At 44.2% G+C, this 27384-nt stretch overlaps 1 protein-coding gene across 1 annotated transcript; it reads right to left on the bottom strand.

Annotated features, from left to right (window-relative positions):
- Nucleotides 1-7876: 7876 nt before the first annotated feature.
- On the bottom strand, nt 7877-27186 carry LOC140508071 (uncharacterized). The gene is made up of 5 exons (XM_072615803.1): nt 27077-27186; nt 26255-26462; nt 15556-15682; nt 13994-14089; nt 7877-11396 (listed from the first exon to the last, which is right to left on the bottom strand). Exons 2-5 carry the CDS (start codon nt 26423-26425, stop codon nt 9541-9543), a joined length of 2250 nt encoding a protein of 749 aa, XP_072471904.1. The 5' UTR covers nt 26426-26462; nt 27077-27186; the 3' UTR covers nt 7877-9540.
- Between the last annotated feature and the right edge of the window lie 198 nt (nt 27187-27384).

The following is a 27384-nucleotide window of genomic DNA, read 5'->3' as shown; positions in this document are numbered from 1 at the left end:
TCTCTCACTTTCTGTTTCCACCTCAAAGCCTTGTACGTTATGGGGGGCATTGCTGCCGACCTCCTCCTCATTGCCCGACTTGGTTCTGGAATGTATGTCCTTGATCGGATTGTTTCCCTCCTTCGTCTCCAGGCAATGATAGTGCACAGGGATCAGTCTCTACCTGTCTCACAGCAAGAGGTGAGACTCTGCGGGCCTGGAAAAAGGGTGGGCTGGAGTCAAGGGGACCAAGCAAAGAGGAAGGTATGTGGGAGATGGGCTGGGTGGTGAGGCAGGCCCTTCAGAATGATGAGAGGTTGGAGGCCAGAGGGCACTTCGAGGATGCCCCTGAATGTCTTTCCTTCTTCACTTTGAGAGAATTTCCTGGCATGGAGCTGAGACAGAAAACCAGGCTGCAGTCCCTGGGTTGTTCTGTTGACCCCTGACTTCTCTCCCCAACACTAGCTCCTGGGATCCTGGCTGGACTCTACTGGTCCAAGTCCAGGGAAGCCTCATCAGGCCCTGAGCCCTGTTCTCTAAAGCCTTCCTCCCCCATTCTTTCTTTCTGCCTGTCTGTCTCACTCTGCAGGAAGACAACTAGCAATAATTTCCAGAGGGCTTTGGGAACGAGCCTCCTTCACATATGATGCTGCCCTGACCTCTGAGGTCTCTATCTCACCACCAAAACAGCCTGATGAATGTTCTGGAGAACAGACTGTTCCAGAGTCTTCAGCTTTTCCCCATAATCTCAACTGAGCTTCTGTAGCACCAATGTGATATTCACAGCACCTATGGAGGTCATGAACATGCAGGCACAATTCTCAATTTCAAAATACAACAAACTCTCCACATGGAAGACATAACCAAAACATTTATTCAGACACCAGAAAGCCAAATCCGTGATAATCTATACACAATAACAACGCAGAGGGCAACATCATCCCCAAGCCTTACCCCTGGCAGGCTTTCCACAAACCAACTCATTAAACAAATCACAAGCAGAATTCCTTAAACAAAATCACAGACAAGCTCTTTCATTCACTCTAGCCAGCAGCCTGCTTACCTGCATCCTTCTCTGTTCTGACCAACTTCCTCCCAGATCTGCTCCATCCTTCCTGTTCCACCCATTCAGCAAGCTCCTCCCACCATATGTGACTTAGTTTTCCCTGTGATAATAAGCCCAGGTCACATGGGCCTATTAATGAATGGGGAAGATCTTCCCATTTAAATTATCATTACAGCTTTCAATTGGGTGGGAGATTGTGGGGCACAGGATGACAATGTGGAGATGTTCTGATGAGGGCTTGAGAGACAGAGGTACAGGAATAACACTGGAAAAGAATTCCTGGACTCAAGCATTGTTGAGGTCAAGATGGTAAAGATTTATTATGCTTTCAGCGGGCAAGGGTTCTTAGGGATCCTGCAATCCTAGAGGGGTACAGGTTAAGTTTATATACAATACGGTATAGTCAAACATGTGCCAGATATGGTAACCAGGTGATTCAGAGTGGGATTAGGGAGTGTTTAGTTCTTAAAGGAACATGCACTTTTATTATCGACTGCATAGGTATTTTACCCAGAGTTCATCAGGAAATAGCACAAGGTGGGGCTATATGGAGGTGTGGTTTTAGGCCTGAAACATCACTAAGTCAACTAACGTTCAGGACTGACTCAGGAATACCAGGTTGCTCTGATCAATCTCTTGGGGTACACATATGTCGAAGTCTAAGATACATATGATTGATCAGTGAGTAGTAAATGTCGCTATTACCCAGTACACAGCTGGTTCCAACTAATAAATCCTATAGGTGCAGCTGGCTACTGTAGCAGGGAGATAATGGTGGTTGTTGGGGCAGGCTGTGTCCTTGGGCTGGGGAGAGACTGCCTGAGGTAGCATTTTGAGGTTAGGGAGAAATGGGATTTTAGGACTGGGGTCCAAATACATGCACCCAGGCACCCCATCAATTCTGGCCATGTGAAGGGGAAAACAAAGTTTGAAGATGCCTGAGAATTCTTTTATTTGCTCTGCTGAGTATGTGACTATAGGTGGGGGCTGGGGTCAAAGGAGAAGGGGCTGGGGGAGGGGGAGTGTATCGTACATGGTGAGATGGCACACGGTTGACTTTGATTTGTACTGCTTGGGGGCGCATGTGGACATGGTCTATTGGGACTGGTTCCAGATCTTCAGACAGAGCCCAGGTTGCAAACTCCTCCTGGGACTGGAGCCAAGCCCAGACAGGCTGCTGGTGGGGCTAGCCCACAGGCAGGCCCTCTACACCAACTTTCAGAGTTCCAGTTCTCTGTTTTGTTCTTTTCCTCCCCCCTTGTGTGTCCCTGCTTTTCTTTCATTACAGAAACCTCCCTAAGAGCTTGTATGGCCTCTGCTCAGGGCTCAGACCAGGGCCCTGGGGCTGCATCTCTGCTGGTGATGGCCACTGCACTGTGTCCCCCTTGTAGACTGCCCCAAGGTGGGGGTTTTCTTCCCCTCTGAAGAAGGAAAGAGAACCCTATACCTGGGGAATTAATGAAGGGGGGGGGGGGCATATCTAGCCTTTAAATAGAAAGAAGCACCTGCCCCTTCTCTGCCTCCCTGGAGTCTGGACCCTGTACATGGTTAGAACCAATTTATCCCTCTCCACCTGTGACTTCCCTCCTCCACCACTGTCCTTTCCCCTTTGCAATGATCCATGCTGCTGGGAACATCTACCTTTCCCTCTTTTTGTTCTGCTCTATTGTTTCTTTACAGAAAAGAGGAATGTTTTGACTATGTCTATTTCTCTTCCCTCTTGTAATCACCATCTCTGCTTAGCATTGAACAATTTTTATTCCTAACTAGATGCCATCCAAGTTTTGCTCACTTCTTCTACAATCCCTGCATGTGGGATTTTCCCATTACCATTTTGAATGGATCTAAGGAATGCAGCCAGAGTGGTAGAAGCAGGCAGAGACTGAGGCCCTACTGTCTCCTAGCTGCTATGTGATGACTAAGAGAAAACATTTGCTACAAATATGTCAGGTCAGATCCTGCAATTATGCTCAGGCCTTTGTTGCTCATACCACACTGAGTGACTGGGACATAGTTTTTACAACAGAAGGTTTGAGGACTCTCTGAGCCTCTGTTTATCTCCCAGAAAAGACAAGGGATTTTGTGCTAATAACTAGATGAATGACCTCTCCTGGGCTGTAAGCCATCTTATACCATGGCCAGATATGACTTGGGGACCCTGAGGTTGGAGTAAGTTAGGAGCTTTGAGGGACTGGCACTGTCTTCCTCTGAGCCCAGAAGTGCCCTCTTGTGTTATTCATCCAGTGGTGGAGGAGTGTACATGGAGAACTTGTCTTCTCTTTTCACAAGACTTCCTGTTCCCCAGGGGCTTACAAGGAGCAGGACAAAAATGCTGCATTTCTGGCTCTGATGAATGAGTTCACGGAAATGTGAAACATCTTTCATAGAATTGTAACTGCTTTTCTGACCCTGATCTCCAAACTCTTTGATCTCCAGAGTGCAACTCTCTAAATCCTTCCTCTTAACCAGGCAGCCATAAGCAGGAGAGGCTGCTCCAGGGGTTCAGTCTTGGAGGGACTGACTGACCACATCCTATGGGCTTTGCTCTAGTGTGGAATCCATGCAGATGTAGGTTTGACCAGAGGGGTCAAATACACAGCCTGCTGCCTGGATACAATGTGCTGGAATGTTTTGGAAGCAAGTTAAAGAGTAGTTGGGAGATATTTAACAGAAATGAAAATACACAGTAGATAACATTACATTTTAAAACTAAGTTAGCATGTGACTTGCAGTGATCCTCAACTATTGATTGGTAGCTCCCATTTCTATTTGGGGGCAGCTGGTGCAGTGAATGGAGTCCTGGGCCTAGAGCCACGAAGACTCACCTTCTTGGGTTCAAATTCGGCCTCAGACACTTACAATCTGTGTGACCCTGGGCAAGTCACTTCACCCTGTTTGCCTCCATTCACTGGCCCTGCCACAGACCTGGGCAAGGAAGTAGAGAAAAGTATTAAATGGCTGCTTGAAGATGACACAGCATCTAGGGCTAGATGTGTGGGTGGGAAAGTCTTTTGCTACAGAAAGCCTCTCTAGTTCCAGGAAGCCAGCTCCTTAATCTGAGGTGAAGTCAAGGTAGTACTCAAAGGAAGTCATGAATAAGAGTAAGGGTGACTGATGGGGTGCATATGTGCCTGGGCTTGGACTCCATTTTCAAGATCACACTTCTCCCTTACCTCCAAACACTATCCCTGGCAATTTTCTCCCCAGTCCAAGGACACTATGCCTATCAATTACTCCTGAATGGGCCCCAGCAAAACAATCTTTCTTTCCCCATTGGAAGAAGCTGACCTCTGTAGAATTTTCCCTGTAAAAATAGGGCTATCTTGTAACCACAGTATTATCATGCATTGCTCCCCCCAGTTATCGTATACAATCAGACTTCAACTCTCAAAGCTAGAACTGTAACAGACCAAAAATACACCCCTTAGAAGCTCCTCCCCTGGTTTCCAGTAGTGATCGACACCTATGAGGATACTGCAAGCTGGGTCATCTCCAGACGTCCTGATGAATATCAGGCCACTGGATCCAGATGGCTCAGAAGAACAAAGTGAGTTTTGTGACCCTGCACAGCCCTCCACTGAAATCAAAGTCAACTACAAGTCATGTCATCATCTTGATGTCATGGTCCTCTTTGAGAATGAAGGACAAACACAACAACTTATCACCTAATTAGCATATCTGCCAGATAATCCACTACTTTTCCTGTACAAGCTTTAGCATCCTTCCTGTTAAATTGCAAGTTCCCTAAGAAACTCTGTCTGTCACATTGGCATTCCAATAAACATTTGCCACTTTGACTTAAAGAATGTTTGAGGCTGTGAATTCATTCCAGGTGACCATCTCCTGTACTCCAGCCCTTGAGAGGTCCCTGAACCCCTTAAACTGCATCATCTCCAGTTCCAGTGAGCATCTCCACTGGGTAACTGCAGCCTTTAAACCTGCAAATGCCACCTCTTTGAAGACTGAGGGCAGAAGAATGCTGCCCTGTGGTTATAACCATGAGGGACTCACTGAAGCAAGAAAGGGGCTCCCTCTAGATATATATTAATTCCTGGGCAGATGCCAATGGACTTGCAGTCTCATCTGGCAAATGAGTCCATCATGATTGGCAGATCCAAGTGAGGGAACTTGGGAAGGACACTGGAGGTGCCCACAAACCTACCCAGTCTAGGAGTTTCCATCCCCCATAGAAAGGGCCACAGAGGAAGCAGACCTCAACCAGGTGATTGACAACCTCACAGTGCCAGCAGCCAGACTGCCCCATTACTGCATAGGATGTGGGTCACATGGAAATAGATTTGTGAAATGGGCATGTGAATGCTTTGGAATTTAGCGACTGCTGGCCTAATAGACTGGCTGAGAAAGCAAGGTGTGACAGCCTCCACAGCACTGAGGGAATGGAGGGGACTGGGACAGCAAGTGGTTAATTGTGGGAATTGGGCAAACCATTTGGTGGTTCTGACATCTGGTGACTTGATTCTCCCTCTAGAACAGTTCTCTTTCTATTCAATTATAGGTCTAGCCTAATGCCTGTCTTGTAACACAACTTTATGTCATATGCATGGCTGGAAAGCTGAACCAGCTCTCCCTGCAGCTTAGAGATCCTTAACTAAGTACCTGGTTTATGCTGCCCAGAAACCTGATCAGATCCAAAGATTGAGGCAAAAAGTTTCCTTACAATTGTACATTTCAAGGAGCCCATCTGTCTTCTCAGAAAAATAGCCCAGTACTCATCAATTACTGCTTGCACATTCCTTTGCTTACAGAGATGGGGGACAGGGACATTGCTTTGTCTGATTCTAGGAACTGTACCTATTTGCTCTCCCTATCCCTGCTTGGAAAGTCCCTAATCTTTCCTCCAATGAGAAATCAGATTACCTAATTTATCCTGGTTAATTATTTCCTTTTAATTGTCTTATTTGATTGTTTTCAATGTATAAAAATCTGTCTCCCTCTCTCTATTCTGGCTTCAGTGCTAAAGCTGAGGAAGACTACTAGTCCTGATTTGTTGGACAATCAGCAACCATTGTTTAATAACTCAGTATGCTTGGAAGCTCAAACCTTGGCTTCCTCCATCATTCATCTTTTACCCACCACAGCACTCACTGACCAAGTCACCAGGGAATTCAAGATATGGACTGCACTCTGGCCCTGGAAATGTGAACTTCAGAGCAGCATTCTTAAGGGGCAGGCCCCTTACATACCACCAAGGTGTCAATCTCAGTTCCAACCAGGGGTATGGAGACTGTCAGAAAGAAATCCAAGCAAGGCCCCTACCCTGGAGAAGGCTGCAGGCACCATGGAGAGCAACACAAAACCTACTCACCACTGGTCATATTACACCCACTCTACCTACACGACATCCTCTCCTCTACCATCCTGGAGCTAGCTACCTCTATACTGGACTCCTCCACAGAGTTCATGGCCATCACATCTTCAACTGCCTTCTGGCCATTAGCACCAGCTAGCAAGTCAGCCAGGAGTCATGCCTCATCCCCGTGCCTACCTCCAATCCCTTCTTCATCATGCCTCATGCAGAAGCATGACCAGCACCCCTAGTGGAAGCTCCTTAAATGGAATCACATTTACTAGTAGTATCTTTGGGGGATTTGTGGGAAGCACAGGCATCCTAAGAGGAATTGGAACTGCAGCTGCAGGGGTAGCAGCTAGAAGTACAGCAATTGGGGGTCCAATAGCAGGAAACTCGCTGGGGGGCCAAATGGGAAAATTCTGCAAAAGGGCCCCCTGGCAATCCCCAACCAGTCCTCCAGGTGAAGGGCCAAGGGACCAGCTAGAACTCGGTCAGGCCCCAAGATCCACCAGATCCTAAGGCTGCTGGCACAGATGTGCTCCTTCCAGGACCCCAACCACTGGTAGCTACAGCCCTCACAGCTGTGTCCACTCCTTTAGGCATCTCAACCTTGGGAACATGGGGACACTCAGTGAGACCCACTGGGCCTGTTCTGTTCAAACTGGCCTCTTTTAAACAATCAGCTCAAGACTCTATCCAGGTACAATGGGGATGGGGGCATCCTAACCCATGTGCCTGCCCCCATCTCCTGGCCACTTTCACATGCACAGGAGAATTTCATGGGCACACAACATTGCTAGCCAAGGTATGTGAAGCCCCAATTTGTGTCAGTATTTTACAATTTGCTGAAGTTGTCTTACAATATATGTTCTGAAAGGGCTGGAACAGCCCCATGAGGCTGACTTGCTATAGGCACTCCCTACCAAAGAGCAGTCTCCACATGCCAGGACCTTGGAGTTCAGCCCCACAGCAAGATAAGCACTGTGCAGCAAACTACTGCTTGTTTTGTAGGATGGCCCACATCTTTTGTTAATTTCTAATGAGGCACTGGTTCTTAAGGGTTGTGATGCCCTCTGGTTCTGAAATGTGAATACATACTCTGAGGTGAGGTTTTGTTTTGAGGTTTACTCATTGGAAGTATGTGGCCAGATGAGACTCTAGGAAGCCATTAAGGAGCCCCCTGACTTTGAAAATCCAGATGTTGGTGTTTCTCTCTCTGGTAATTACGTATATGTGTAACGGTCAGGCATTTGGATCTGTCTGTTGATCATTATTTCTCTGAAGTTCAGGGTGCTGACCTTTTCTCCTGAACTAAGTGAATGATATATGTGCTTGATTAAAGTGATTGTTAACCCCTAAAAAGTTGCTTTCCTTTTAGAAAAGCTGATGTAAGAACTTGGACAGCTGGCCCTCCTGTGTATGCTGTGGTCCTTGCTGTCAATAAACATTTATTAAGCACCTATGCCATTCCAGGCACTGAGCTAAGCATTGGGACACAAAGAATGGTAAAAGACAGTCTCTGCTCTGAAGGAAGTCAGTGTAATGGAGGAGATAACAAGCAAATGATATGGACAAACATGACATCTGGTTCTGTTTGATAAATTGGAGATAATCAACAAGATGCTTTGCCAAGTTGGAACATGTCCAAAAAAGGTCTATGACTATGATGGATTGGAAACCACTGCCAAGTGAGAATCAGTGAAAAGAACTCAGGCTGCTTGTCCTGAAGAGAGAACTTGGTGGGCAAATTGAAATGCTCTTCACATACCAGAAAGGTTATAATCTCTAACCTTATTTACATTTGTCCTGCTTGACCCCAGAGTCAAGACCCAGGACCAATGAGTGTGAGGTGCAAGAGGCAGATTTCAGCTTGGCCTGGTGAATGGGCTGCCTTCTAGCACAAATGTTTTCAAAGAGGTACCTGTGCAGGTATGAATTTGGCCTAGATGTCCGATGGCCCCTCCAACTCAATTCTCTGATAAAGGCAGTGACGAGGGAAGATGAAATTGGCTTAGGTCCTCATTAGCATCCAGATGAATTTCATTTGAAAGCTTTCTTCCTCTGTGTTGCCCATTTCTTGGAAAGCAAGACTCTTGATTTGCCTTGATAAAAGAATATAGACTTCCCATAATGCCTCTTAAAGTGCTCCTGTATGGCCAACCTGTTGGTCTTTGAACTAGAAATCATTACTCTGATGAGGAAGGTGTTGTCAGTATCTGCGCCTTTCACTGATTTTTAGAGTACCTGTGATAAGCAGCCAAGATGCTTGATATGGAATTTAGTTCTTTTAGATTCTCCTTCCTGGCTGGCAGTGCAAGAGCACCTATGGGAAGCTTTTGAAATAGAAATTGCAAACCCCCTTATCTGCTTAGAAGTGGCTACCTTTTTCTAAACCTCAAGTTCATGAGGGGAATCCCTTCCTCATCACCATGACTGCTGTGTCACAAAAATCAGGAGGCAGAAATGATTTTAAGTTGATGAGACGTTTCTTGACTGTCACATGCAGTGGCCTCAATGTAGGCTGAATACCTGCAGGGAGGTGGCTTCTGGGAGAACAAAATTCTCCCAAATCATCAGAGTTTTTATATGCTTGGATCAAAAACATCTGATTTCTTCCCTTTGCCAAAGATTGTTCCCCAGTTGACATAATATTGACACAAGGTCTTTTCCTTGTACCAAAGACATTCTATGCCTGAGAACATCCAGATGTATTCTCTCACACACTTCTGCATTTTATGAGCCTGTTGTCTTCCTTTGTTTTGTAACCTGGAGGATTCACATGAATTACTTTTCTTATCTCACCTTTCTGTTAAAGTCAGACACAAAAGTTAACTTTCACCAGTGACTTTCACGTTCTAGAGAAAAGCATGTCCCCACTATTCCTGTTTATAAGGTTTCTTTTCATTAGAAATGCTCTGGTAAAAGGAAAAGAGATAATTTCTGGCTGAAAGCCTTCCCACAAGGAGTCCATAGATGGCTTTTACACAGAGTGAATTTTCTCCTAGAAGCTCTGTATTCCATTTCAATATCTTTCCTCATTCAGGTTAGTTATGACATTCCTCTATCTTCCATGAATTGTCTAATGGAAAACAAGGATCAACTTTAGTCTGAAGGCTTTACCACATTGATTACATTCTTAAGGTTTCTCAGTGTGGATTCTCTGATGTTGAACAAGATTGTCCTTCTATACATAAATTTTTCCACATTGATTAGATTCGAAAGGTTTTTTTGCAGTGTGGACTCTTTTATGTGCAGTAAGATCTCTGTTACATCTAAAAGCCTCTCCACATTGATTACATTCATAAGGTTTCTCTCCATTATGGATTCTCTGATGTCGAACAAGACTGTCCCTCCATGTAAAAGTCTTTTCACATTGATTACATTTATAAGATTTTTCTCCAGTGTGGATTCTCTGATGTTGAGCAAGACTGTCCTTCCATGCATAAGTCTTTCCACATTCATTACATTCATAAGGTTTCTCTCCATTGTGGATTCTCTGATGTTCACGAATATTCTTCCTACGTCTGAATATCTTTCCACATTGATTACATTCATAAGGTTTCTCTCCAGTGTGGATTCTCTGATGTTCAACTAGACTGTCCTTCCATGCATAAGACTTTCCACATTGATTACATTCATAAGGTTTCTCTCCAGTGTGGATTCTCTCATGTTGAACAAGAGAATCCTTGCATGTAAAAGTCTTTCCACAATGATTACATTCATAAGGTTTCTCTGCAGTGTGGGTTCTCTGATGCTGAATAAGGCTTTGCTTCCGTGTATAAGTCTTTCCACATTGATTACATCCATAAGGTTTCTCTCCAGTGTGGATTCTCTGATGTTGAACAAGAACATTTTTGCAAGCAAAAGTCTTTTTACATTGATTACATTCATAAGGTTTTTCTCCAGTGTGGATTCTCTGATGTTGAACCAGAACATCCTTCCGTGTATAAGCCTTTGCACACTGATTACATCCATAAGGTTTCTCTCCAGTGTGGATTCTCTGATGTGCACGAATACTCATCCTATGACTGAATGTCTTTCCACACTGATTACATTCATAAGGTTTCTCTCCACTGTGCATTCTCTGATGTTGAACCAGACTGTCCTTCCATGCATAAGTCTTTCCACACTGATTACATTCATAAGGTTTCTCTCCAGTGTGGATTCTCTGATGCTCATGAATATTCTTCCTATGTCTGAATATCTTTCCACATTGATTACATTCATAAGGTTTCTCTCCACTGTGGATTCTCTGATGTTGAACCAGACTGTCCTTCCATGCATAAGTCTTTCCACATTGATTACATTCAAAAGGTTTCTCTCTAGTGTGGATTCTCTGATATTTACGAATATTCTTCCTACCGCTGAATATCTTTCCACATTGATTACATTCATAATGTTTCTCTCCAGGGTGGATTTGCTGATGTTCAACTGGATTGTCCTTCCATGCATAAGACTTTCCACATTGATTACATTCATATGGTTTCTCCCCAGTGTGGATTCTCTCATGTTCATCAACACTTGTCCTAAGTCTGAATGTGTTTCCACATTGACTACATCTGTGAGGTTTCTCTCCAGTGTGGATTTGCTGATGTTTACGAATACTCTTCCTAAGTCTGAATGTCTTTCCACACTGATTACACTCATAAGGTTTCTCTCCAGTGTGAATTCTCTGATGTTCATCAACAGTTGTTCTATGTCTGAATGCCTTTCCACACTGATTACATGCATAAGATTTTTCTCCAGTGTGAATTCTCTGATGTCGAACAAGACTCTGCCTCCATGAAAAAGTCTTTTCACAATGATTACATTCATAAGGTTTCTCTCCACTGTGGATTCTCTGATGTTCACGAATATACTTCTTACATCTGAATATCTTTCCACACTGATTGCATTCATAAGGTTTCTCTCCAGTGTGGATTCTCTTCTGTGTACCACTGATTTCAGGATCATCACTCATGACTCTGTGCTCATGAGTCTCTTGCACAGAAAGGCTTAGCCCTGCAGTAGTTTCCTTCATTTTAAGTCTGACCACTCGTTCTGAAAAAAGAAACAATAAAAAAACAAGTACAGACACTATACATACACATACTGATATGTTCTTCCCTCCACTGGCAGAATATAAACTCTTCTATCTGGTGGCTTCTTGAAGGAACTGGTTGGCAATATGGATTAGTTGTTCAGTAGAGTTTCAGTGAAAGTGCAGCCAACTTATCAGCGGTAGGAAAAAAAACAAAATCACATCTGAAGAAATTCCCTCCTTTCAAAGGCTGGTTTTTAGTAAACATCAATAAAAAAACCCCCAACATTTGCAACTGACCTTCAAGTACACTGTCATTTAATGCAGTACTTGTCATGATCCAATAGAAAAATAAATCTTTTTAATAGCAATTAGCAATTCATTCTGAAAGGCTAGAGAGTTTAAAAAAATGAATTTCCATCCCCTAGCAGGAGCTTGCCCAATTCTCCTTCCATTTTCTGCCTCATACTTGTATGAGCATTTTCGCCATATTATGTTTAAAATCAAAATAGAAAAGGTGGTACAGTGGATAGAATGCTGGGCCTGGAATCATGAAGACCTGAGTTCCAATCACATTTCAGAAAACTGCTAGTGCTGTGACCCTAGGCAAGTCACAAGACCTCTGTTTGCCTCAGTTTTTTTATCTGTAAAATGGGGATAATAATAGCACCTAACCCCTAGGGTTCTTATGAGGATAAAATGAGACAATATTTAGATGGTACATGACACACAGTAGGTGTTGTATAAAAGCTAGCTATTACTTTTATTTGATTTTGTCTTCCTTTGTATCTTCATGGATTAGCACAGTGGCTAAAAAAGAAGGCACCTAATCAATGCTTAATGATTCCCTGACTGGGCAAGGGCTGACAGCAGTCCCCAGCCTCTACCTCCACTCCCTGCATTCTGGTCTCTCTCCTAGGCCTCAGTTCTGTTTCTGTCCCTTTCTTGTAGTCAATCACCTCTAAGAAGTCACCTTTGTCAGTTTCTGGCTCCTGAAGGGTCTCATGCTATCGGACATCTGTGGGTCTCTATCTCCCAGTTCCCTACACTCATGTAGTGGTCACCTACAGGAACCTAGCCCATGATTCTCCAAGAATGAGATAGAGATTAGCCTTAGAGATTTGGAAAGGGACTTGGGTTGATGATTTATGCATAATTTAGCCTTGGAAGACTTCTGAGTTAGGTTTCTTTTCTCCTCATGTACTGGTAAATGGAGAGAGAAAAAACCATGAAATCAGGCTGCCAGATCCACTACCAATTTAGGCTACATAATCTCAGCTGGGCTCTTACTGGGGCAAGGCAATCCTTTGCCATCTCCCTAACTGACTCCCTGGGCCACCCACCACAACAGTTCTTCCATGTCTTTTCATTCATCCCCAACCCTCCATCATGGTCTGCTTCCACCCCAGTCTGGACATTGACCAAGGGCTTTCTTATCCTCCTCATCTCACACAAATCAGGTGTCTTCTTTCTGACCCCCATATCACATGGAAAGATTATCCTTCTGCTTGCTAAAGAAAATCCCCTGAATGCCATCACAGGGAGGATGGGGGAGAAAATTTAAAACTTATGGAAGGGATTCTTGAAAATTGCAAACAAATGAATTAATTAAATAAAAAATTTTAATAATTAAAAAAGAAAATTCCCTTAAACATGGAAATAATCTCACTCTACCCCCTCATCTACCTTGAGAAACTCTTCCTTTAGCATGTCCTCTTTTTCTCTAATTTTCACTGTCTCACATTTGATTTTTTCTATTGCCTCAAATAAAATCATTTCTCTCCAATACTTAAAACAATCTCATGTGATTCATACGTTCCCACAAGATGGTGTTCTATGTCTTTCCTCCATCTTATGGCTACACTCTTAGAGATGGCCATTTCCATTAGCTGTCTCCAACTCCTCTCCCTTGCTTTCCTTGAAACTTTTCTTTTTTTCCTCCCCACCACGCCATTCAAGACATGGCCACCATTAGACACAAACAGGTTCATCTTTGTAAAATCATTCTTGACACAGTTCTGTTTTTTAGCTCTTTTTCTGTATGCAGATAGCACCTTTCTTCATTTCTACTTTACTGTTAATTGGGGTATTTATAATAGTCAAAAGAAAAAAAGAAACTCTGTCACCTAGCTCCCAATTTCATTGTTCTACTGAAATGCATTGTCTTGAAAATGACCAATAACTTCAAAATTGCTAAACTTCAATGGCCATTTCTTAACACTAATTCTGCTGGACTTCTCTGCAGGCTTTCACACTGTCAGTCTGCCTCTTTCCTTGACACCTGATGTTTGTTGTCTTGAAGGAAGTCTAGGAAAGAGCTCACATAGGCACTTTCAGGAGAATTTCATGCCCCCAAATTCCAAATTGACTTTTTTGAGGATCACAGAATGATCTCTAGAAGGGAGCTGAAAGGTCATGGAGGCCAAGTGCTTTGTTTTACAGATGGAAAAATAGGCTCAGTGGTTCAGTGACTGATCCAGGAAGTCAATGCTGAGGAATATCTGAAAAAGAATTCCAGATCAAGTCTTCTTGCCCTAACTGTAGCACTTGCTCCACCACAACCTTTAGAAACCTCTTGCAATCACAGCCCTCAAAGACCTGCTTTCACCTCACTCACCTGCACAGCAGCTCTTCAGGTCCTCTTGGTCCAGCATCCATGGTGCTTCCCTTTGCTCAAAATAAGAGATCACATCTTCTCTGAGAACTGGAAACCCTGGGTATGGGGAATCACAGAGATGAGCAAGCACAGAAATATGTAATTTAGTTCACTTTAGGGAAAGGAGTTCAGACCCAGAGCTGCTCCCCTTGGAGAATCACGCCATTATGTTAACACACATCAGTCTGTACTCATTCATTAGTGCTTGTAATGCAAGGAACCCAAAATAGGATGTGTCGCACAACCTGTTCTGAGAAAGAGTCAAACCTTGTGCTCCCCACCCCCACCCCTCCTGTCAAGTTCTACTCTAACAAAGACTCCTAATCCCAAAACTGGGTAAAAAGGGTTACTGTGCAAGACAAGCTTCAAACCCCAGAAACAGGGATCTTGATGAACCAGCTTTTACACTGTCCCTCCCCCTGTTCCTGACTCCCTAAAACCTATAGAAATCTTGCATACTGTTCATTTGGGGAGTCTTTGCTTCTTCAGGTGAGAGTCTCCTGCTGGCAAACTCAATATACCCTAGGTGGTCCAAATTCTATTTCTTGGCCAGTCTGTCACTCCTGGCAATGCCAGGGGCATGTAAACAAGGACCCCTGGGTGGTTTGCAGGAGTCCTAAAGGATAGTCTGACAGCATTTCTTTTCTGAGCTTTGGGGAGAAGATCATGGAACCAGGTTGAAATCAGTAAATTTGGTCTTGGTGAACCTTCTTCATAGAAAGATGGACTCATTGCACACTTTCCATTATTTAGAAATTAGTGGCAGCTGATGGTGTGGTGGAGAGACACCTGGAACTAGAGAGATGCATGCCAAAGTCTAAATCCAGCCTCACATGGTCACTAGCTGTGTTCTACAGGACAAGTCACATGACTGCCATTTGCCTCAGTTTCCTCAACTGTCAAATGGGGAGAATAATATCATGTAACTTGGAAGGTTATTGTGAGGATGAAGTAATATAATATTGCAAAGAAAGCACTGGGCCCAGTCCCTGGCCAATAGGAAGTGGAAACAAATGCTTCTTCCCTTCCAACCATCAGTGCTGGAATTTGAGGGCAATAGAAAGGAAGATTCAGAACAAACTCACTATACGAGGGAGAAGTGGAAGCCATGAAGTACAAATTGATGCTTGTTAAAAAAAATATTCTGGATCCTAGACCCATCCCAGAGAGGACTGGCTTGTAAGGAGAAGGCGCCTAAGCAGCTTTCAGAGACTTGGCAGACACAATTCATGTCCATGCTGAGGCCAGATCGAATGACCCTGAGATCTGTTCCACGTCTCACATTCTTCCACACTAATCTGAAGCAGCCTAGGAGCAGTAAGAGAGACAGCTTCAGGGGCAACAAGGAAACCCTCAGGTTCCTGTCACATACTGCAGAGATGTTGTACAGGAAAACCAGGCAGCAGTACAGGAGACCAGCACTCTTCTCTCTCTAATAACTGACAAATGTTCCAAACCTTTCATACCAGGGGATGAAGATATTCCTGTAATTACAAACTCAGATACCAGGGAAAATGTCTTACCCAGGGAGAGCAGGTTCTGGGCATTCTCCAGCATGACCCTCTTGTACAGTGCCTTCTGACGGTGGTCCAAGAGGCCCCACTCCTCCTGGGTGAAGTCCACAGCCACGTCCTGGAATGTCACCATCTCCTAAATCACCAAAAATCAGAGGACACAGAGCTGAAGACACTTCAGAGTTAAACAGTCCAACCCGCATTCATTTACAGAACAAAACTGAAGCACAGAGAAGGGAATGGCCCGAAGATCATGCCCTTTATGTGAGTCAGAGTCAGTTCTTAATACCACAGTGGTTAAGAGTCCGATGGAATGTGGAGAAAAGCGTTTTATATGATCAGCTGGAATCACACTGGACAATATTTACTCTGAAATGCATCTCCCTGTGGCATCTGAAAGTGTGTGTGTATCTGTGATCAATCTGTGACGTAGGCAAATCTGTGGAGGAGAACGAGAGAGGGTGATGGGAAATATCTTCCTTATCTGCAATGATACAAGGGATAGGTTCTTCTTTAAAAAATTAATTTCCTTTTAAAAATGATTTCTTATGTGCATATGCATGGCAAATTTATTTCCTTTCATATTGAATGGAGTTACAGAAGATTTACTTCAATCCAAAGGACACAGAGACCAAAGTAGAGAAATTATGGATCAGAGGAAAGTGAAGCCCCAGACCAAATTTATATGACATATGCATATACATGTGGATATGTATCTGTATGTGCCAACACTGTATATAATGAATACATCTTATGTGTACAAAATTATTTGCATTTTCTCCTCCGCTACAATGTGAGTTTCTTGGGATTAGGAACTGTTTTACCATTTTTTAAAAAATTATTTATTCTCAGTTCTGGGAAAAAAATCAAACATTTCCATAACAATACAATAAAAAAGATGATTGCACAGGAAACTGTACACCTACTGTGTGCACCTTGCTGCAATTATACCACAAAGTTATTAAAGAAATTTTTCTTTTCTCTTTTTTTCTCCCAATCCCCTGCACCCCAGACCTACTAAAGGGCTAGCATTAGACACAAATAGGCATAAATATGTAGAATTATTGCATATATCTATTTATCAGTTCTTTCTTGGGAGGCAGAGAACGTCTCCCTTTATATATCTGTTATCTTTAATTTGCTTATTATAATACTGAAAATGAGTTAGTGGCTCAAAGTCGTTCTTTTTTTTAAAATTTATTTATTTATTTCACTTTTAACATTCATTTTCACAGAATTTTTGGGCTCCAAATTTTCTCCCCCCTTGTCCCCTCCCCCCACCCCAAAACACCGCGCATTCCAATTGCCCCCATCACCACTCCGTTCTCTCCTCCATCATTCCTCTCTGCCCTTGTCTCCATCCTATACCCCTTTACCTGTATTTCTTATTTCCTAGCGGCAAGAACAGTATTTGACAGTTATTCCTAAAACTTTGAGTTCCAACTTCTTTTCCTCCCTCCCTCCCCTCCCCCTCCCTTTGGAAGGCAAGCAATTCAATATAGGCCAAATGTGTGTAGTTTTGCAAATGACTTCCATAATAGTCGTGTTGTATAAGACTAACTATATTTCCCTCCATCCTATCCTGCTTCCAATTACTTCTATTCTCTCTTTTGATCCTGTCCCTCCCTATGAGTGTCGACCTCAAATTGTACCCTCCTCCTCATGCCCTCCCTTCCATCGTCCCCCCACCTTGTTTATCCCCTTGTCCCCCACCTTCCTGTATTGTAAGATAGGTTTTCATACCAAAATGAGTGTGCATTTTATTCCTTCCTTTAGTGGAATGTGATGAGAGTAAGCTTCATGTTTTTCTCTCACCTCCCCTCTTTTTTTCCCAAACTAAAAAAATCTTTTGCTTGCCTCTTTTATGAGAGATAATTTGCCCCAATCCGTTTCTCCCTTTCTCCTCCCATATATTTCTCTCTCACTGCTTGATTTCATTTTTTTTTTAAGATATGATCCCATCCTATTCAATTCACTCTGTGCACTCTGTCTCTATGAGTGTGTGCGTGTGCATGTATGTGTGTGTAATCCCACCAAGTACCCAGATACTGAATAGTTTCAAGAGTTGCTAATATTGTCTTTCCATGTAGGGATGTAAACAGTTCAACTTTTATAAGTCCCTTATGACTTCTCTTTGCTGTTTACCTTTTCATGCTTCTCTTCATTCTTGTGTTTGAAAGTCAAATTTTCTTTTCAGCTCTGGTCTTTTCATCAAGAATGCTTGAAAGTCCTCTATTTCATTGAAAGAACAATTTTTCCCCTGAAGTATTATACTCAGTTTTGCTGGGTAGGTGATTCTTGGTTTTAGTCCTAGTTCCTTTGACTTCTGGAATATCCTATTCCATGCCCTTCGATCCCTTAATGTAGAAGCTGCTAGATCTTGTGTTATCCTGATTGTATTTCCACAGTACTTGAATTTTTTCTTTCTAGCTGCTTGCAATATTTTCTCCTTGACCTGGGAATTCTGGAATTTGGCCACAATATTCCTAGGAGTTTCTCTTTTTGGAGCTTTTGCAGGTGGTGATCGGTGGATTCTTTCAATATTTATTTTGCCCTCTGGTTCTAGAATATCAGGGCAGTTCTCCTTGATAATTTCATGAAAGATGATGTCTAGGCTCTTTTTTTGAACATGGCTTTCAGGTAGGCCCATAATTTTTAAATTGTCTCTCCTGGATCTATTTTCCAGGTCAGTTGTTTTTCCAATGAGATATTTCACATTATCTTCCATTTTTTCATTCTTTTGGTTTTGTTTTGTGATTTCTTGGTTTCTCATAAAGTCATTAGCCTCCATCTGTTCCATTCTAATTTTGAAAGAACTATTTTCTTCATTGAGCTTTTGGACCTCCTTTTCCATTTGGCTAATTCTGCTTTTTAAAGCATTCTTCTCCTCATTGGCTTTTTGAGCCTCTTTTGCCAATTGAGTTAGCCTATTTTTCAGGGTGTTATTTTCTTCAGCATTTTTTTGGGTCTCCTTTAGCAGGGAGCTGATCTGTTGTTCATACTTTTCTTGCAAGTCTTTTATTGCTCTTCCAGATTTTCCTCCACCTCTCTAACATGATTTTGAAAATTTTTTTGAGCTCTTTATGGCCTTTTCCCAGAACTGATCCCATTGAGTGGGCTGGGATGTAGAAGCACTGACTTCCGTGTCTTCCCCTGATGGTGAGCACCACTCTTCCTCATCAGAAGGGAGGGGAGGGGAAACCTGCTCACCAAGAAAGTAACCCTGTATAGTCTTGGTTTTTTTCCCTTTTCTGGGCATTTTCCCAGCCAGTGACTTGAGCTCTGAATATTCTCCTCACACCCACCTCGCCTCCGGATCCTCCCAGCCAGCGCTTGGGGTCTGAGGCTCAAATGCTGCTTCCCAGCCTCAGGGCTTTGGGTGGGGGCAGGGCTGCTATTCAGTGTGAGATGAAGTTCAGGTGCTCAGGTTGTGGCAGGGCCACCTCTCAGGCTCAGTTCCCTCAGGGGGTTTATGCAGAGACCTTCAACAATGGATCCAGGCTCCTGCCTGCTTGGGGAGCCTTGGTCTGCTTCCGCCTCTGCTGTTGCCTCCCGAGGGGGCCTGAGTATGGGGGCACTCCACTCCCCTCTCGACCCACCAAAGAGACCTTCTCACCGACCCCCGTCACCTGTGGGTGGAGGGACCCGCGCAGCCGCTGGAGATTCTGTCCCTGAAGTCCGCTCGGATCTTCTCCTCTCGGTGCCGGGGCCGGGTCAGGGCTGGGCTGGGCTGGGCTCCGCGTCCGCAGCGTGACGGACCTTTTGCGAGAGGTTTGCAGGTCCCTCTGGAACAGAAATCTTATCTGCTCTGCTGTTATGTGGCTTCTCCTGTTCCCGAATTTATTGGCAGCTCTTTACTACAGATATTTCATGGGCTGTGGGTTCGGAGCTAGCGTATTTGTGTGTTTCTACTCCGCCATCTTGGCTCCGCCCCCCCAAAGTCGTTCTTAACACAATACTGCTGTCACTCTACACCATGTTCACCTGGATCTGCTCACTTCACTTCTCACCATCTTGTGTGAGTCTTAGCAGGCCTTTCTAAGATCACTGAGTCCATCCTTTCTTATAGCACAGTACTATACCATTACAAAAAAGCACACCATGACCTATTCAGCTTCTCCCCAAATGATGAGGATCCCTGAAATTTCCACGTCTTTGCCAACACAAAGGGAGTTTCTCTAAACATCCCAGTCACATTCACAGTTATAATTCACTACCTGTGAATTTCTCTCCATCTCATTCTCAGTATTTTCTTTCTCAACCTTTTTATCCTTTTTACCTTATCTTCTCCCCCTCCCCACATGCCCCCAAATTCAGCTACCTAAGAGTCCTCCCATCCCCAACCCCCATGTCAGAGCCTCCAAAAGTCCCCCCATCCTCCTAAATCCAAATCCACAAAAGCCTCTGAAAAGTCCCTTCCTGATCCTGCCCTCCAATTTTCTCACCTCTCTACAAGTTCAGAAGACTTCCACCCCCTTTCAGATGTACATGTTATTTCTTTTTCAGCCCTGGCATTACCAGGTCTCCACCCTCATTTGCTTCCTCCAACTAGTTAGTCTTTTCACATGCCATTTTGTAATGTCCAAACATTTTGCAGATGCCCTGTTTCCCAGAACTAAGGCTGAGCAAGCAGGCTGTGCCCTGAGCTTGCGATAACATTAATCCTTTGTACTTTGGATGATCTCACAGTCTGGCAAAGTGTATCACACCAGTGTATTCACCATCCCCCCCATTTCCCAGAGACCTGAGAGCCAAAATTTATTACATCTCCAACAGGCTGACAGTCCCTGTTCTTTATACTCCTGTTCCCATCACAGAACTCTCATCCTGCACCCCACAGAGTATTTATGAACCCTAAGACTTGAGACTAGAACTGTTCCCACAGGACCTGGGGGGAACAGTAAATCAGGACCTAAGAATGATTATGTCACCCAGCCCACTTGTGGTTCACTCTGTATCTGAGCACTGCCTGTACTCCAACATACTGAGCATTCCTCTTCAGGAGGACTTCCACCTGCAAGTGTTTTCTTCACTCTGAAAGTAATTAAACCACTACTTGATTCCTGACACACCTGCTTCTGGCCTGCTCTGTTTAGGGAGAGTGACCTAGCTCTACTAGATCTCAAATTATATTACAAAGCAGCAATTATCAAAACCACTTGATACTGGCTAAGAAACAGAAGGGTAGACCAGTGGAATAGGTTAGGTCCCCAAGACACAGTAGTCAGTGAGTATAGCAATCTACTGTTTGATAAACCCAAGGACCCCAGCTTCTGGGACAAGAACTCACTGTTTGACAAAAATCGCTGGGAAAACTGGATAACAGTATGGCAGAAACTAGGCATAGACCAATGCCTGACACTGTACGCAAGAATAAATTCCAAATGGGTACATGATCTAGGTATACAAAGACTGATACTATAAACAAACAGGGGAGGAAGCAACAGTTCATTTGTCAGATTTATGGGGAATGGAGGAATTTATGACCAAACAAGAGATAGAGAAGATTATGAAATGCAAAATTTATAACTTTGATTACATCAAACTGAAAAGTTTTTGCACAAACAAAGCCAATGCAACCAAGATCAGGAGGAAAGCAGAAAACTGGGAAAGAATTTTGACAACTAGTGCTGTGATAAAGACCTCATTTCTAAAATATATAGAGAATTGAATCAGATTTACAAAAATAGAAGACATTCCCCAACTGATAAATGGTGAATATGAATAGGCAGTTTTCAGAGGAAGAAATTAAAGTTATCTATATAGTCATTTAAAAAATGCTCTAAATCACTATTGATTAGAGAGATGCAAATCAAAACAACTCTGAGGTACCACATCACACCTATCAGATTGGTTAACATGGCAAAACACAAAAATGATAAATGTTGAAGATGTGGGAGAGTTGGAACAGAAATTCACTGTTGGTGAAGCTGTGAGCTGATCCAATCATTCTGGAGAACAATTTGGAACTATTTCCAAAGGGCTATAAAAATGTGCATACCCAATGACCCAGCAATACTGTTTCTAGGGCTAGATCTCAAAGAAATCATAAAAATGGGAAATGGACCTACATTTACAAAAAATATTTAGAGCAGCTCTTTTTGTGGTGGTCAAGAACTGGAAATTGAGGGGATGCCTATCAGTTGGGGAATGGCTGAATAAATTATGGTACATGAATGTAATGGAATACTATTTTGCTATAAGAAATGACAAACAGGAGGACTTCAGAAATACCTGGAAAGACTTATATGAACTGATGCTGAGTGAAGTGAGCAGAACCGGAAGAAAATTTTACACAGTAACAACCAGTGCGTGAGGACTGTTTCTGATAGAGTTAGCCCTTCACAGCAGTGCAGGGACCTAAAACATTCCCAAAGTATGCATGATGCAAAATGCCATCCACATCCTGGGAAAGAACTATGGAGTAGGAACACAGAATGAAGTGACTGTTTTCTCCTTTGTTACATAACATTTTGGTTTTCATATAGTTTCTCCCATTCGTTTTAATTTTTCCATGCAACATGTCCAATGTGAAAATGTGTTTAACAGGAATGTATGTGTAGAACCCTATAAAAGTGCATGCTATCATGGGAAGGGCAAGGGGAGGGAGGGGGAGAAAACTTGGAATTTATGGAAATAATTGTTGAAAACTGAAAACAAATTAACAAACGGGGGGAAAAATTACAATTGAGCAAGTGGAAGCTAATGACACTATGAGACATCAAGAAACAATCAAAATAAAATAGAAAAAATGACAATGTGAACTATCTCCTTGGAAAAATAAATGACTTGGAAAATGAATGCAGGAGAAATAATCTAAAAATTATTGGACTTCCTAAAAGCTATGATCAAAAAAAGGCCTAGACATTATCTTTCAAAAAATTATCAAGGAAAACTGCCCTGATATCTTAGAAGCTGAGGGTAAAAACAGATACTGAATCCACTGATCACGTCCTGAAAGAGATCCCAAAATGAAAACTCCCAGGGATACTACAGCCAAATTATGGCATTCCATGGTCAAGAAGAAAATATTGTAAGCAACCAGAAAGAAACAATTCAAGTAAGTGTGGAGCCACAGCCAGGATAACACAAGATTTAGCAGCTTCTATGTTAAAGGATCAAAGGGCTTAGAATGTGATTTTCTAGAGGGTACAGGAGCTAGAAGTAAAACCATGAACCATCAGCAAAACTGAATATGATTCTTCAGGAGAAAAAATAGATGTTCAGTGAAATAAAGGGCTTTCAAAAATTCCTGATGAAAAGACCAAAGCTGAATAGAAAATCTGACTTTCAAATCTAAGACTCAAGCATAAAAAGGTAAACAGTAAAGAGAAATTGTATAAGGGATTCAACAAGGTTAAACTATTTATACTCCTACATGGGAAGATGATACTTGTAAGTGTTAAGAACATTCTCAGTATGAGGGCAGTTAGAAGGGGTATATAGACAGGGGGTACAGGTGTGAGGTGAATATGATGGGAAGATATGAAAAAATACAAAATTAAAGGGAGAGAAAAAGGAATGTACTAGGGGAAAGGGAAAAGGAGAGATAAATAGGGTAAATTATCTAATACAAAAGAGACTTTACAGCACCTCTAGGGGTGGATGGGGGAAGTGATAGCAGACCTGAACCTTGCTCTCATCAGAACTGGCTTAAAGAGTGAATAACATACACACTCACTTGGGTATAGAGATTTATCTAACTCTACAGGGAAGTAGGAATAAGGAGGGATAAGGGATAAGAGAATGAGGCATGCTCACAAAAAGGAGGGCAGATTGGGGGAGCTGGTAATCAAAAACAATACAGCTTTGAGGAGTGACGGAGTGAAAGGAGAGAGAGAGAGAGAGAGAGAGAGAGAGAGAGAGAGAGAGAGAGAGAGAGAGAGAGAGAGAATAAATCAGCGAAACAGGATGGAGGGAAATAGCAAACAGAACTGTAAAAAAAAATTCTGAAGCAAAAATGGCTGATAAAGGCCTCACCCCTCAAATATATAGAGTACTGCAACAAATATGTGAAAATAAGAGCCATTTCTCAATTGATAAATGATCAAAAAATATGAAGAGTCAGTTTTCAGATGAAGTAATCAAAGCTATTTACAGTCACAGGAACAAAACACTCTAAATTACTATTGATTAGGGAAATGCAAATTAAAACAACTCTGAGGTACTACCTCACACCTATTAGATTGGCTAACAGGATAGAAAATGATAATGAGAAATGTTGGAGAGGATGTGGGAAAATTGATACACTAATGCATTGCTGGTGAAGTTGTGAACAGATCTAACCATTCTATAAAGCAATTTGTAACTATGCCCCAAAAACTATAAAACCATGCATACCCTTTGACCCAACAATGACACTACTAGGTCTGAATGCCAAAGAGATAAAAAGCAAAAAAGAAAAGGACCTACACGTGCAAAAATATTTAGTGTAACTCTTTCAGTGGTGGCCAACAAGTGGAGATTGAAGGGATCCTCATCAACTGGGGAAAGGCTGAACAAGATGTGTATGACTGTGCTGGAGGAAACGATGAGCGTGATGCTCTCAGAGAAACCTGGGAAGATGTATGTGAACTGATGCAAAGCGAGATAAGCAGAACCAAGAGAATGCTGTACACAGGAACAGCAATACTGTATAATGATCAATGGGAATGATGTGATGATTCTCAGCAATATGATGATCCGAGACAATTTGGAGAAACCTCTGAGGAAAAATGTTATCCATCTCCTGAGAATGAACCGATGGAATATGAATGTCTACTGAAGGAAGCTAGAATATTGGGGCTGGGGCAGTTTCATTAGGATTCCATCACTGATATTCTAACACACTTATAGGCCCCACTGTCCCTACCAAGCCACTCCCCCATCCCCCACCAATACCCTACCTTCTTTATATAGGCCTCACTGCTCACTAGAACAACAGGTGTGCCCATGTAGTCAACCACAACCACATCCAGCTAGTCTCACATAGGACCACAATACTCAGTCAATCAGAAAGCAGCACTACCAGGATGCCCAAGCATGATGTGGACTGCTAAGTAGGGAAACCCTAACTCTAACCCTAACCCTGTGCAGTAATAGGAAAGAAGTGACCCAGAGTGAACTTATGAAGTAGAGAGACTTATTACAATATCATTATCATACATAGAAACCCACCAAATGGGTTTTTCTGTGCATTTAGGGTTAGGGTTAGGTAATGGGTAATTGCATGGACAGTTCCACTGTTGCTGGGACCCCTCGCCTATTAACTCATCCCTTAACAAACACTCCAGTCTTTTTAACATTCATAACTTCAGTTACGGAACTGCATCTTTACCCTATAAAGATCCATCTTGCCTTCTCTTGGAACTTAGCCCACTTCAGGAGAGGCGTCAGTCTCAGTAAATGCCTACATTTGGACGAGATGGTCTGACTTGGAATTCTTTGGGACCATAACACATCCTGAAACCCCTACGGTCTGAATAGATGCAAAAAGGGGTAGTGTAATCTAAATGCGTGCCCGACTGCAGCCTGCGCTGCCTGATCCAGTCTGTAACTCCAAGGACCCTGACAATTGTTGGAACAGGATCAAAGGAGAGAAAATGTATAAGCTGAATAAGGTGGCACATGGTAGGTCCACATAACCAGCCCCAATCCCTTCTCCAGTCTTCCTACATCTCACTCTGTTCCATCTCCTCCTCTCTGACCAAAGCACACCTGACCTCCTGACTGAGCCTTTGCAATGACTGTCTCCCATGACTTGGAAATTCTTGATGTTGACCTTGGCCTCTGGGCTTCCTTCAAGTCTTGGCTAAAACTTCACTGTCTGAAAAACTATTTTCTTGGTCACCAAAACTGTTCATCTTCCCTGTCAGAGTTAACTACATTTTATGCTATACAGAGCTCCTTTGGACAGGGGCAGCTATGTCGCCCTGTGGATAGAGAGTGCTGCCCCAGGACTCGAGCTCCCATCTTGCCTCAGACACTAGCTGTGTGATCTTGTTAGGTTTAACCCTCTTTTCCTGTTTCCTTCTCTGTAAAATAAGCTAGAGAAAGAAATGACAGCCCACTCCAGAGTCCGTGCCAAGAAAACTCGATGTGGGGTCACAAAGAGTCACATGTGAGTAAAATGACTGACCATTAGATTGTGAGCGCCTTGAGGGCAGGCCTTGTTTTTCCTTCCTGTGTGTCCAGAGAAGTTTAGAACCAGGCCTGGCACTCACATCTACTTTCTAAATCCTCGATGGGGCAGCTGGAGCTCCCAGCTGTGTGAGCCTGGACAAGTCACTTCACCCTGTTTGCCTCAGTTTCCTCCTCTGGAAAATGAGCTGGAGAAGGAAATCCTCACTCCAGGATCTCAAATGAGATCAGGAAGACCTGAAGAGTCGACCCGACTGGAAAACAACTCTACAATACCCAATGCTTCCCCATGGGACCCAAGAAATGGGAGATGGGAGATTCAGGGGGATGGGGGAAAGTTGTCTGACCTACTCTAATGAGAGAACTTCAAAACAAACAGGGGAGGGCAGCAATTTGGGGAGGGGGTAGTTTGTGCTCTATATTCCAAAGGGCCAGTGAATCAGTTGAACCCAGGGAAGCAGGCAGCATTATTTTGAACTGAATTATTCAATTTTGTGCCCAGAAGGAAGGTGTTTCCTGCCTCACAGACCATCCTCCATGCCCATGGCAATGGCCTCCTAGGTGATGTCTGGGCACAGACTGCACTCACCTGGGGAAGGTGGCTGCGGCTCCCAGGGGCCATTCCCTCTGGCTCCAGGCTCCCTGCTGGGGCCAGGCCTGGGTCCTCTGCAGGCTGAGCTGGGCAGGGAGAAGGAAGGATCCCAGGGGGGAGAGGTCTCTTCTCCTCCAGGGCAGCAGGCTGAGGCCCCACAAGGGTCATAATGGGGCCTCCCCGGCCTCAGGGGAGAGACTGCAGCCTGCAGAGGGAGAGAAGAGGCAGGGAAATGAAAATGGCCAGAACAGGACGTCTCCTCCCCTCCCTCTCTCCTGCCCCCGGGGGGCGGGCAGGGGGGGGGGCAGAGGGGCATGGGGTCCCAGATGGGATGAGCCCCATTAGAGCCTCAGTGGCTCCTGGGAGGCCCCTCTCCTCATCCCCCACACATTCCTAGGAGGGAGGGGGGCTAGAGGACGTGGGGACCTGGGAGGGCAGGGAGGCTCCGGGGGACACCGAGTTGGGGGAGCAGGAGGACCGGGTCCGGGGTCACCCTTCCTTCTGCAGACCTGGGGGGCAGGGGCCCCGAGTGTGTGAGGTGAAGGACCCGGCTCCAGTCCCGATCCCGGTCACCCCCAAACCCAGGAAACGGAGAGCTGGAGGGGGGCGGGGCGGGGAACTTGGGCCGGACACGCCCGAACCGCAGCGCCCCCTCCCCCATTCGTCCCCTCCCCCACCCCCGCCCCTCCCCCTCTGCTTCTATTCCAAACTTCACCGTAAACTTGAGCTTCATTTTGGGAACTGGGCCCGGAGGGGGGGCGGGGCAGACCCAGCCGGACCCCTCCCTGGAGTTCGCGCCTCCCGGACCCCGAGACCTACCAGGCTCCGCGTCCTCGGACTCACGGGGAAACCCCGCCCCGGGGATGCGAGCAGAGGGATCCCCAGGCTCCCACGCCGCTTCCGCCCCCGCCTCTGCGCCTGCGCGCCCCGCCCCTCTCTGCCCCGCCCCCTCTCTGCCCCGCCCCTCTCTGCCCCGCCCCTGCATTGGCGCCCCGCCCCTCTGCCTGCCCCACCTCCACTCTGTGCGCAGGCGCATTTTCCTGAGAGCGCTCTGGCTGCTTTCCCTCCTTTTTCCAGGACTGAGGCCTAGAAGCCTAACGCAGACATCTTTCCCACCCAGAACTGAG

The sequence above is a fragment of the Notamacropus eugenii genome, chromosome 5, assembly GCF_028372415.1.
Source record: "Notamacropus eugenii isolate mMacEug1 chromosome 5, mMacEug1.pri_v2, whole genome shotgun sequence".
NCBI classification, from domain to species: domain Eukaryota; kingdom Metazoa; phylum Chordata; class Mammalia; order Diprotodontia; family Macropodidae; genus Notamacropus; species Notamacropus eugenii.
Note: the sequence above shows the minus strand (reverse complement) of the source record. Positions and strands in the feature narration are given on the sequence as shown.